The sequence below is a fragment of the Accipiter gentilis genome, chromosome 31, assembly GCF_929443795.1.
Source record: "Accipiter gentilis chromosome 31, bAccGen1.1, whole genome shotgun sequence".
In the NCBI taxonomy this organism is placed as follows: Eukaryota; Metazoa; Chordata; class Aves; order Accipitriformes; family Accipitridae; genus Astur; species Astur gentilis.
Window position 1 is genome coordinate 9,106,846 of NC_064910.1, and position 13,400 is coordinate 9,120,245.

A 13,400-nucleotide genomic window follows, 5' to 3' on the forward strand; every position below is an offset into this window, starting at 1 on the left:
GTACAGACCCTTGAGGGACACCACTCATTACTGTTTTCCACTTGGACATCGAACCATTGACTGTAACTCTTTGGACATGGCCATCCAGCCAATTCCTTATCCATCTAACAGTCCATCCACCAAACCCATATCTCCCTGATTTAGCGGCAAGAATGTTGTGGAGGAATGTATCAAAGGCCTTGCAGAAATCCCAGGTAGATGACATCTGCCCAAGAGGATAATAAAGCTGGTGAGGGAAGCCTGCACAAGAGTAGTAGACTCTGCTGTTCTGTGTCCTGATTCAACAGGTCATATTCGTGTATGTTTTAATTCTACACTTCACTGAACAAAGCATACAGATTACTGAAGACAAGACTATGCAGGAACTTTGTAACCATTGTGCGTGCCTGAAGCATGAGGCTGGCTAGAGTGTGGAACAGGGAAGCAAACTTCAATCCCTACCTCAACGATACCTGTTCGTCCCCCTCAGCCCATTTCCCAGCTCTGCTGTCCAGTTTTGGAAGTGGCAAGGCCATCATGAATTTCTTTTCATAAGATCTATGCAATCATCTAGTGTCTGAAAAAAATCACCCTTGAATTCCTTGAGTTTTTGAAAATATGTTTTTCACTTTGCCACTGGAGTCTTTAGCCTGCTGATTGAAAAGGAACTTGTTCAGTAAAATAGGTAGTAGATGAGAATCGACAGACCTGAGAGCAAAGCTCTTAGCCAAAGTGTTCTGCAGCCATCACAACTTCCCCCATGCACTGTGCATGCCAACCACAGCCCTGCTGACCTCAGACTGACTGTTAACCTTCACAGCTGCCCCTCCACCCTCTCCACAAAGCTACGAGGGAAGTACAGAAACAGCTGGGCTTAAGCGGAGAAGGTGCAGACAAATGCCGTATTTGCCTTAGAAGCCTTAGTAGGGCAGGCACGTGACGGTGGATGTTGATTCAAGATACAATTCCAAGTGAAGACGGTGTGCGAGTGTCCGGCTTGGGGAGTTTTTACTTGATTATATAGCCTTCTCATGCTGGAGATGCACGTGGAAAGGCTGACAAACCTGTGATCGTGCTGATATGAATGCTGCCCAGTAGTATATGGAATAAAAGGTGCCTTTTCATAAGGACTGCTGCTCTCCCTCTGTGCTCTCCTGCAGCTGGCAGTGGCTGGAGTCTCTCAGTTCCTTGGGTGGTTGCTGTATGTTACAAGTTTCCCTCACATCTAGAAACGTTTCTTAAATGTAATGTAATGCCTTGCAAGTAAAGCTGCTTTTATCCAGATTCCCCATCTCCACATTGAGGTGGGCTCATCAAGCTTTGCTGTGTTTTACTGCATCCCAAGACTACAGCTGCTGCTGTTAGGTTTTACCATTCATAAAGAAAACCCTTCATTACCAGCCACTCTCTCTCCTGTCAGGACTCTGATGTTCTGGTTTGTGTTTGTGGGATGGTGTAAGAGAGGTGCTTGGCGTTTCCCTTTTCTGGTTGAAGGGTCTTAGGTCTTTCCATTCCCATTTCTTCTGGCAGAACTTCATCCCACAAGAAGTCAGACTGGCCAGCAGCCCGGACTAGAGCAGGAGTAGGCCAAGGTATATTCAGAAGCTGACCTGAGCTGTTGTGCTACCAAGTTAAAATGACTGTGCAATGTTACTGCCACTAATCAAGTGAAGTTTTCTGCCAGCAGTTACAAAATGCAGCAGAAAGACTGCTAGAAATCTTTCCAGAAAGGAGAAAGCACTGGAGAGTGGGGAGGGTTGCATCTTACCACGTGTCTGTGCACATGAAGCAAAAAGCCTCTGGAGGAGCAGTGCGGGTTGTATGCAGAGTTTTGTGAGGCCTTGAGAGGCTTGGTTTGCGGCTTAGTTAAAGCACTGAGCCAATGCTGAGGTTGGTTCTTACAGAATATGAACCCATTCACTTATTTCAGTGGCTGACTTTTGGAACAGGCAGATACCACTTTTTTAATTGTCCAGGTCTGGGTCCGTATTTCAGCCTTGACAAACTCTGTTCCCTTACCACTCTCCAGCGCTACTATAGTCCACGAACGAATTCACTCACACCACTGTAATTTTCAGTGCTTTGCTAAGGATGGCCATCATCCCAAGGGACATTAGAACTTGCATATGCGTATTTTCAGCGTTGCTAATATTTTTTTGGGTTTTTTTTGTATTTTTGTCCCATGATTGACAGACTAACAGCAGTTTCTTCAGCTGGCTGTCATAGAATTAGTGAGGTCTTCCTAGGCGTTGCAAGCAACACATTTCTTTTCCTGCAGGCTGGATATTGCGCTGTTCCCTCATATTATTTTCTACAAAGGGGAAAACTTTTACTTCGGTCAGCCAGAGGAAGATCAGCCCCCTAACATGTATTTGGCTTGTTCAGCTGTTCCAGTGTTTCTGAATACTGAACATCTCTGTTCCATTTAAACAAACAGTACTGAAAAAAATCCAATTATAGTAGTAGTTGTCAGTGTGGAAAACAAAGCTATTAAACTCTGATGTATGGCTGGATCTGTGTAGTTCCTAAATAGCATAGATCAAACTGTTTCTTCCTTTACTTGTGAATTAGTAGCACAGATAAATTCTGCCAGAGAGACTAATGCAGTTTATACATTAAAACATTTCACTCTTTTCATATACAAACAGTCTGCATGCTTTGGATACATAAAATCGATATGCAATTCCAGTTGCACATTAATAAAAGGTCAGTTTCATTTTCTATGGTAAATGCAGGGTACTGCTATATAAAGGAATAATAGGATGGACCAATGCATTGGGAGGATGCGCTCTTATTGCACTTAAAAGCTTTTAAACTGGAAAGCTATTTTTCTGGCTGAGGCAGGGTTTTGTCCCCATGACTCCAGTTCTCCCTTTTTGTTTCCTCCAGACCTACATGCCGAAACAAATCCCAGAGCCTTCATCCAGCAATTGTATGGCAGGGAGAAGTCTGGATAAAATCCCCAGCATAGCCAGTAAACACAATGCAGTAAGTGGGTAACTGTCTCTGTCACCTAAGGGCAGCCTGGGATACTCATGCTGTCCTATTGGAAGGAAGGACTGAGCATGAAACTCAGGTTTCTGCAGCAGTAAAGTAGGGCAGATGAATAAATGAAAACATGTTAATAACTATGCATTATTAATATCACTAGCAGGCCATTAAATCACCCATACGACATGCATTTAATGAAGGGGAATATGTTGTTTGAACACTTGTCATTGTCAGACTAACTCATCTGGCAGAGCAGCATGCTTTGCTTCCTGAGCTATGACAGTTTCATGAGGTTGCAAGCAGAGTCAAAAAGTTTGGATTTCACTGTAGAGATTCAGAATGATCTTAGAGCTGAAGCTCCAAAGTCATGTTGGAGAGAGCTAAATTCAGTCTTCTTTTTTTTGACAGATCTCTATAGTTCCTTCATCCCTCTACCTGTTGGTTTCCAACTCTGTAGAAGCATTGTAACATTTTCCCCCTCAACACTTTGCCTTTTTAGGATATAAGTTTTTCAGATGGTGATACATCAATCGTCACCTGAGAGATAAGGGACAGTAGTTTATTTCAAGAAAAATTTTAAAGAAAACACCTTTCCATTATGTTTTCTTCTCCTGTGTACATTTGTGCGTCCACCAGAGACACAGCCCAATTACTGGAGTTATTACCTAAGTTATTGTTTTAAAGGAAACTCATTATCAGGTTTAATAGGTAGAGCATTGTTAAAGCCCTTTACATCTGCAATTTAACTTTAATTTGAAATTCAGCTTTGAAGGAATCCATATTTAGCAGGTGTTTGCAATCTGACTAAGTCTGCTTACATAAGGAAAATAAGCCTTCTCATTGCTGCATTTAGAGTAAGAATGAATTTCCTTAAGTTTTAAGAAATTGGAAGAAGTAGGATTTATGGATAGGATGTTAAACATTTTCCTAGCAAGAAGACTCCTGAAGAAATGAAATACATTCTGTGGAATCACCGACTACATAAAATACCTAAGTATCACTGTGTGTCATTTGATAAGTTTCAAGCGTTCAGAAATACCTATGAGTTCCTAAAAAGACAGCAGTTTTTTCAGAGGAAGGCAGTGAACTAAGGCTATTTTGGCAAAATGAAAATGTGAAGTCAGGTATTTGAGGAAAGTCAGTTTCTTATGATTGAATTAAATCCCTTCTTTTTTTTCTCTTGGTTTTGTTTGTGCTTTTTTTTCTTCTATTTTTCATTTTGTTATGACATGATATGGCAGAAGAGTGAAGCAAGAAGTAGTCTTCACTCCTCTGATGTTTCTTGTGTATCATTTCATACATGCAGAAACCTTCAAGACCTGTTTCTAATATTATATTGGTAAGAAAGAATTCTTACCGCTAGAGTGAAGTGGATAACATTCCGTCACTGAAGGCTTCTGAATGCAGGGTGTGAGCAACCCCGATGTGGGGATATACCTGAATGTTTCTATGCATTCATGGTTGACAAAGTGATGTATTTCTTTATTTCTGTATTTCTGAAACTCTCAAACCATATGGGAAGAAATGACTGAAACAGAGGTTTCACATCTTTTAAGACCTTGTTATGACTTACCCACGGAAAAAAAACCGTGTTGTGCCATGGTGGTCACAGCAACAGGTTCCTGGTGTCTTGATAGGCCAGGCAGCACTGGATAAGGCATGCCACCAGTTTTACCTTCTCATCCCCTGTGTGCAGGTCTGTGGTCATTCAGTTTTTCAGGCAGTGTTTACCAACCATCCAACCATTCCCTACATTCTCCAGAGCAAAGGCAACGAGATAAATTTTGTGGTTTTACTCTCTGAAGTAACTTGCATTCTATTGCCAGTGTGCAGACAGTACAACATGGGAGCCTTGTTGCAGAGTGGCATTGCTGTGATACCGTGATGGTGATGTGAAATTCAAACCCAACAGGAAGAACGGCATCCGTCTGAAAGACCAGCAGAGAACCAAACTGGCGCCCGTATGGATCATGCTTATATCCATGCTTACTGTGTCAAAAAAGCAGGGGCAAGACCTAACATCAGGAAAAGAATGAAAGTCCTAATCTTTTAGAGCCTGCAAGTGCTAAGATAGCGTGAAGAGCATGGGCAGAGGGGTTTACACTAGTCCCATTTGCTCAAGACAAAGGGAAACAAGGATTCAGTTCTATTTTCAGCCTCATGGAAGCAAATCTGCATTTCTTGACTGCTAAATATCATCCATATCTCATGCTGTTGCTCTTTCACTGTTTCAAAGAGAATTCAAGATTGATTGGCCTGAAGGGAGAGAAGCACAAGTGGTAATATGATTGTGTGCAGCCTTAGAGTGTTAATGCAGGAGTAAAAACTTGTGAGTTATGGTTGCTGTTTCTTTTTATCTGTTAAAATAATTGAATGTGCTTGACTTTACTTAGACTTTGACATATGTGGTGCTTATGGTGATTTTTTTCAAAGTCAGCACTCACTGAAACTAGTAAAATAATTTCTGGCCCTTCTTTTAGATTTCTTGTTTCTCCAAGTGACCTTCAAGTATCCTTTCAAGCACAGTTTTTCTGTAATGTCTCTTACAGTCACCAGTCTGTGCTCCAAATTAGGCACTACGTCATAGCAAGACATCTGCCTTAAGCATAAGCAAGGCATTTTGCAGGTAAATGTACACAGTAGCAAAAGGAGAACAGGTTGTTTAACAGAAAAATTTGACTGACATGAACAGAATTTAGTCCTGGCCTTTGCCATCCAACAGTTTTGTGAAATACTCTGGGGAACTTATTTGCAGTCAGTGAATCTCTCCCAGGTTTGTATCAACCAGAAGGTCATTTGTTAAAGTTAGTGGTGCACAAGGCACAGGTTTGGGACACATGCAGAGGTACCTTGTGATAAATATGACACATAACTTCAGAAAATAAAAAAAAATGCCTCCAGCTGCTTTTTGTGAGTGACCTGGCCTTGTTGATGTGCGCTGGGAGACCATGAGAGCACCAACTAAGTCAAGTTTTCAGGGAAATTAGGCACTGGAAAGCCTAACAGAGATTGCAGTCTGTCTAGGCATGGAGCTTTTAATCCCTCTTGAGTCTGGGACAGCTTTAATGCCCAGCAGTTCTGTAAGGGGAAAGTAAGACACTGAAAATCAGGCACATCAGATGACTGTTGCACAAAGGTCTGGGTAAGTGCTATTTTTGACTATATTTTGATCGTGTTTTCTGTGTCTTAACAGTGATGCAGAAATTCACTGTAAGAGAAAAATTAAAGGTAGTGGTGGAAAATTTAATTTTTTCATGGACTTTTACGCAGAAAACAGCACAAATCATGATTTATGCACTGTAAAAGCAACACTTTGGGCTTGAACATCTATTTAGCTGCAGCTAAACATGTTACATGAGACCATCATCACAATTTATGTTTCATTTGCTGCGGAAGTTAGGTATCAGCATAAAAAGGAACAAAACTTTGATCATTGTGAAATCTTATGTTAACTTTGTGCTTCTTTATAACCACTGAAAGCAGTTACACGCAGGCAGTGTTTAACGTATTTGTTCATTCATTTACCAAAAGACATTTTCACATCAAAACAGTGTCATCAGCTGTAATATACAGTGTATATCTATTCTTCCTTTTTACTGGAAAGAGATGGAGTTATTTGATTTATTAATAAACCAAGGAGCTTTTGCCATAAATCAGAATCCAGCAGCTTCATTTCCTTACGTAAACTACTATTCTAATTGGATTTTCTCTCCTCCCAGATATTATCTGGTTAAAGACCATAATCACATATTTCAAGTTAATTGTAACAGAACACAAATAGACAGACAGTTAGCTTCAACAATAAAGGACTTTTAGTTCCAAAACTGAGTCATAAATGAAAAGAATCCAAAAAACAAAGGAGGGAGAAAGACTATGTTGCATGGTAGTGATGGGGAGGTTGGGTAGGTTTAGTCCTCTCTTATTTGACAAGATCTTTCTTTTTTGTGAAGACTTCAGCTCTAGATTTTAAGTAGATTTTTTTTCTTAATTGTAAAGTTGCTGGCTTTGCTGGCAGGCTTTCTTAGCAGAAACGGGATTCAGTCTGCATACTTCGAATTGCTCTAGAAGTTAATGTGTCTGTACAGCACTGAAAGCATGCTCTCTCTGCTGAGTTCAGCAGCCATAGAAAACCTGCATTTGATCACAATGGAGTTTATTATTAGGTAGCTCTAGGATTCCCTCAGGGGCATTCATCAAAGTTGTTAAGATTTCTTTCTTTTCTTTTTTTAAGACCACTGAATGAAAATTTGTGCTAAATTAACTGTATTATATATAGTATGTTATAATAAAAAGGCAAGTAATGTTTCCCTTTCCAGACTTTTCCCTCCAATTTACAAATGCAATTTAAGCTACAGTGGTGACTTCTTTAGCACAGTCCTTGGGCAGACAGACAGTATATTATCGAAACACCTTGAACAATGTTTACAGGCTATTTTCCCTGTACTTTTTTTTTTTTTTGCCAAGGAACCTACCAGGGCAAGGAAGAAAATGATCATGTTCTGAGGCAGCAGAGCAGGTGTTCCGTAGACAGCACAAGGTTTCCCAGTACAACAAGTTTTGGCATGACTTGGGAGAACTTCACCTTCTCCAGCAAGCTTAAGTAAAGCCAGCTGCCAGGTAGCACTGGCTCCTAGTGTAGTGTCTCTGTAACGTGAACCTTTGACTGCTGGAGGCAAGGACACAGGCAGAGTGTGTATAGTTTCGGAGCTGTAGTAACAGATTTCAGATGCCGAGGCAGAAAGCTTCGTGATGGCTGTTCTAGCCAGTGATTCCTTCCTTGTGACTGCTGGTGTCTGTGCCTGTCTGAAGTGAGCAGCTGAGGAACAAGGGTCAAAGGGGGTGACCGTGTGGCTTTACCGTATCTGCCCCATTCTACAGCCTAATGATGTCTTAGGTGCTTCTGAAGAACTAAGTACATCCAAGCATTCCCAGCATCAATCTTCAGTCACCTAGAGAAGTTTAAGGCTAACCAGGAGAAATATCTAATGAGCTTAAATACCAACAGTATTTGGTGCTGAGAAAATCAGCTGGGTTTCTTGCTGAGGCTCAGGTACTTGACTGCCAAATTTGACCTAATTTAGGGAGTCTGACTCTCAGCATAGCAATCTTCTTCTTTGCTCGGAGCTGTCCTTTTTCTCCCCCCCTTGTTTACAAGCTGAATTCTGCATATAAAACTGTTTTTTTTTCCTCCAGTGGGCTGTAGCTGTCTCTAAGTGACAGCCCATCTTTGCAGTTCTCTTTATCATCTCTTGTTTCTCAAAAATACAGGAAAGGTTCCCAAAAGTGTCAGGTGTGGGTGGTTTGAATTGTCTCCTATTTACTGTAAGTCTGTCTTTCTTCCAGGTGTAACTGGCAGAAAAATGAAGGAGGGCGTTGATGGTGATGCTGACATATCCCCTAGTTTCTTTTATCTCTTATTTAAAATCTAGTTTCTTTCACCTCTTCTGAGTAGAGTCAGTATAAAAAAAACGAGGCATACCTGTGTGTTTCAGAGAAGCTGGCAATAAGTTTGTGTCTGTCCTTTGGTTACTGATTCTCAGTTGGCTATTCCCACAGTGTGTTCTAACAAGTAGTGGTTGGAGTCTACAGCTGCTCAGCAAAACCATTATAAAACATAACATTTGCAGCACTGAAACTTAATAATATGATAATTCACAATTGGTTCTTTCATTCAAATGGTGTGCAAAGCAGTTTTCTAAAGGTAGTCCTCACTGACGGGGACAAACAGCCTTCTTAGCAGCACCAGGACTGGGTATCTCTGACTTCAGTGCACAGTTTGTTTGGTCTGACAAAAGAGGGAGAGCCTTGATTTTTATTTAACAAAATCAAGTAATTATGCTGTGATAGGATGTTTTTCCTCAGACACAATAAGGTGCTAACTACAGGCAAACATACATAGTCAGCAAAAATACCAGCTTCAGACTAATGAGCTAGAGAACCAAGAAGGTTTTTAAGTGTTAATTGGGAAAAAGTTATTCTGCTATATGTGTATAATTTACTGTAGTAGATTAATTTATCTGTGTTGGCATAAAGCAATTAAGGCTTGCTCATATTTCAAAAGCTCATATTAGCTTTTTCATAATTGGCAGTGTATTGACTTATGTTGTCCTAGAATTTCAGTAGCTTCACTGAACATGAAGTATAGTGATACTATTGAATATTTTGAGCCTTCCCAGCTAAATTTCATTTTTCCACTCCAGACCAAATTCATTTGACTTCTCGGCTCGGCATCTTTTATCTAATGCTTTTAGAAACTCACATTCTTCCACTTGCAGAACAGAAAAGTCATCCTTGTAAGGGAGATTTTAGAAGGTATCTAAGGAATTTCGGTGCCCAGGTCGCTTTGATTTTCAGTGCCAGTGGACAGTGTCATTCATTTTATTGCCTTTGAAAAAAAATGGACTTTAATACATTAAGAAAGCTAGAAAAGAAAGTGATTTTGGCTATAATTTTCAAGTCTTTGCCCCAAGTAATTAACACTTTTATTATTCCAGGACTCAGAATTTGACCCCTTGAAGTTCACCAGTGTCATTGAATGCGAGAAGCCAAACAATGACTTAAGTAGGTTTCAAGGTTACATGTGAGTATTTCATATAATATCCTTCAGTATACACTCCTTTTCTCTAATACAGAATAAATTAAATGCTGGTTTCTTTTGGGCTGTGTTCTGTAAGTTGCAGCTGCATATTTAAGGCTCTTTTAGAGGATCCTCACTTCAGGGTGAGATGGGAGCCTCACGTTTCCATTCCTTAGGATGGATTTAGTTGTTAGCTTTGACGAGTTTACACTCCAGAAATGAATGCATGAAGCAGTGCAGTTACAGACACCATTCTCCCTTTCCTTCCCTCCATGGATCAAAAAAGCCCATCTAGAAATGGCAGGAAATAGAAGACCGGTCCAAGAGAGCCAACAAACGAACACACAGACTCCTGCTTTTATGAAGATGGGTCTGTTTGATGTTTCTTTTAATGTAAGTGTCATTGAGGAAAATCAGAAGGCAAAACTGATGTTTCTACAGCTATGACAGTATTCCTTTCCTCTCATTCAGACAAAAGAAAACAATTGGCTCAAACAATGGGTGTGCTTGTACATTATTACCATGCAGAATCACCTGTGGCCTTTTGACTTAATTCTGAACAAACAGAACTGCATTAACAGGGTGCTCATCTCTGGCCAATCAGTCCTGCTCAGAAGCAAATGTTTTAGTATGTGCAAAGCACTTTGCTTCTAACATAGCCAGGACTGTGGTGTGTAGTTGTGCCCATAGCGGTGACTTAGGAGATGCACTCTTGCATGTCTTATTTTTCTACAGTCTGTAACCACATGCAGAGTGAGACCCCAGGTTATTTGATTTTTGTCTAAATTTTAATGAAGAGAGTTTAACCAGACACTAATTCTGTTTAGAATACAATGATTTATCACCCACAATAATTAGGAGTGATAAGCAGTATTGTATTGAATTGCGTACATGTCACAAGGTAAATTACTGGAGCCTGGGGAGTTTTTTATAGTTACCACCTCACTTACTACTCTCAGATGTCACAGATTGTGTAGGATGTACTGTCAACTGGTGTAAATCAGGACAGTTTTTTTGAAACTACATCAGGTTATAGTGTGGGTAAATGTGTTCCTTTATTTAGCAGCACAAAGCCCTACAGTTCATTTAAAGATAAAAGTTTAGTATTAGACATTACTGTAAGAGGGCGTGTGACTGTCTACATTAATCGAGAGCCTGCTCTACTGCAGAAATGACATTTCCCGGTATGGAAATGCAAGGCTTGGCAGCTTTTCTCGCACACTTCATGTGTGTGAATCTTGGTCCCCAAAATATTGAGCAGAGGTTGAATACTGTAGAAGATATGCATAAATTTGTCTTTCATTATATATTTACTTACATACTCCATCTGGAAAATGTCTGTAGCTTGTAAGTTACAGAACTATTCGGATTATGTAGCAGAAAACATGGTAGTACTTTTTGGAAGACTGTTGTTCAATATTGATTCTATTTAATCTTGTTTATACTTCAGTGTTTCACAAATGATGTGAATATATTTTGGCACAGCAAAAAGCCAAGACATCAGTTTTGAATCTGGCAGAAAGCATCAGGTGATTTCCAGGTCTCATCAGCTATGCTGCAAGAAGTTTACAACTAAAGGACCATGGGGTGTTTGAAGTAAAGAGCAGGAACCAACCCCTCAACAAATAAACTCTCAGTCTCCTAATTTATCACGAGAGAAGGCTTTTTCTCCCCTCTTTTTAGATTTCCTTCATCAGTATCATGAAATCATGGGTCTATTTCAAATCATGCATTTGCAAGATGAATAGTAATTAGCACATATGAATTGAAACATGTCATTGCCATGTCAAACTCAAATCTTAACTCTTGTTCAAAATCTTACCAGCAGTCACTGCTTGAAAGAAAGGTTCAGGTCGCTCCCAGCTGATACTAGCTCAACTGAAAAGAAATGTTACTGAGATATTTAAATGGGGATGGTATGAAATAATAGACTTCCAAGAGATCCATATGTAAAAGCGGTGCTGAGACATTACTGTCAAAGTGTACTTGAAGTTTTGACCACTTCGTAGATTTCCGGTTTTGATTAGGACTATTTTTCTCTGTTTGAAATATGAAGAGCTCCTTTGGTTCTAATGTCTGGGCTGACAAATCTTTTGGGTAGTAGAAATATTTGTGTGTGTGTCCGTGTGTGTGTGTGTTGTAAACATGTAAAACTTCTGTTCCCCACAGTTATTCTGAAATGTGATCACTACAGGTAACCAATGTAGCACAGGTAGGTCAGGGTAAAAGGAAACATGATAATAAAAAAAAAAATCACAAAAATATTGCAAAATGCATTGAGGGGCCTGGCCCTATGATTCTATGTTTCTATATCTGCAAAAGTGTAGTGTACACATTACCACATATGACTTCCGTTACTTTGGCACAGTCTGCATTGAACACACTCTGGATGTGCAGACAGACAGGTTCTACTCAGGTGCTTGCTCTAATACCGTTTTGCAGTTTCTGTATCCTCAGATATCCCAAGCATATTTCCCCATTTTAATTTCCCCTATAAGAAGTCTTCTGTGTAAAAAGAATAGAATAAAACCTAACATGCCCCCTGCCTGTGTGGGCCTAGGCAGATTATGTACAGTATGCATGGCAAACATTCAAAAATCCCATGCTAGGTTCCAAAAATAAAAACAAATTAGCTTTAAAATCTTGTTTCTAGTTTTTTTGTGTGTGTATGGGCAAGGGAAAAGGAGGAGTAGTAGTTGGCATTCTGGCTTTTCAGCTTTTCTCTAAAAGTAAAAATTTTACTATTGGACAAGAATAGAAAGCTTTATCTGATCATACCAAAATAAGTATAGCAAGGAATTATAATAATAATAATAATAATAATAATAATAATATGAATACATGACTGTATTTCTATTTCAAAGCTCTTCATAAGATAACAAAACCAAATACATATAAAATCATGTTACAATTTTTTTAAGAAAACAAATTTTAAAATCTATACAGTGATGTCTCTTTAATGTGCTATAGTGACACTACTTATCCTGGAGGGGAAAAAACCCAACAACCTAGACTAAGTTGCATCAGAATTGAGAGTCAGGAAGATTCTGACTGATGATGTGCACTGAGACTATGTTTAAGATTGTTGAATATTTTCTTTGGGAGTGTCAAGCCTTGGAAAGTAATGCTAGCTCTATAATTTGCTTTGTAAGACACTTGAGAAACCAGACAGTAAAAGAAAATACTCTTTTGAATACAGTTTTGATACGTCACATTGTTGTTTAATGCTGGCAAACACGTAACAAGGAAAAATATAATAAAAGGCTGAAGTGAGCTACCATCGGACTTATTTTTGCTTTGCTGTGTTGAACCAGGAGGCTTATTTCGACACAAACACTTTCAGAGTGCTGTAGCGAAGTAGTAGCTAACTGCATTTCTCCTAATTCATGGTGCATGTATGTTTTAGATGTTTAGATAGTGCATATTTGCGGTGTCATCCGTGTGAGAAATTGCAGAGAAAAAGAACATTGCACCTGCACTTGTCAGTGCGTTTCCTCGTGGGCTAGCCTTCGCGTTCCAGGCGTCTGAGTGGCTTCAGCCAGCCACTGTTTTAAATACTGACAGAGAAAAGTTTCCTTCTTTGCCTCCAAAGTTATACTGGCCTGAATCCAGAAAGGGGAAAACCCTCTGTAAGAAGCTTAGTGTTTACAACTCTGCAGGGCTAGAAATGGGATCTAAGCCATCTCTCCACCTGGACATAAAGTTATAGCCTTGGCAGGTTTTTTCATCAAAGTGAGCAGTTTTATTCAACTCTAGTTTTCATTATTTTTTAATCCAGACCTTTATGTCTCTAATTTTTTCTCCCTTTTATCATCAGTGCCCAATTGCCTTACATGTATGTTCTGTTAGTGAG

General features: G+C 39.6%; 2 protein-coding genes across 8 annotated transcripts in view; one reads left to right on the top strand and one right to left on the bottom strand.

The window, feature by feature from the left end:
* UBE3A (ubiquitin protein ligase E3A) overlaps nucleotides 1-13,400 on the bottom strand; it is a 551,561-nt gene that overhangs the window by 370,659 nt on the left and 167,502 nt on the right. The gene's annotated exons all lie outside the window — the stretch shown is intronic.
* The window catches only part of ATP10A (ATPase phospholipid transporting 10A (putative)), a 104,846-nt gene that overhangs the window by 44,442 nt on the left and 47,004 nt on the right, over nucleotides 1-13,400 (top strand). Inside the window, exon 3 of the mRNA XM_049834081.1 lies at nucleotides 9,465-9,550. Within this exon, the coding sequence (XP_049690038.1) occupies nucleotides 9,465-9,550 (86 nt within the window). The remainder of the gene's footprint in view (nucleotides 1-9,464; nucleotides 9,551-13,400) is intronic.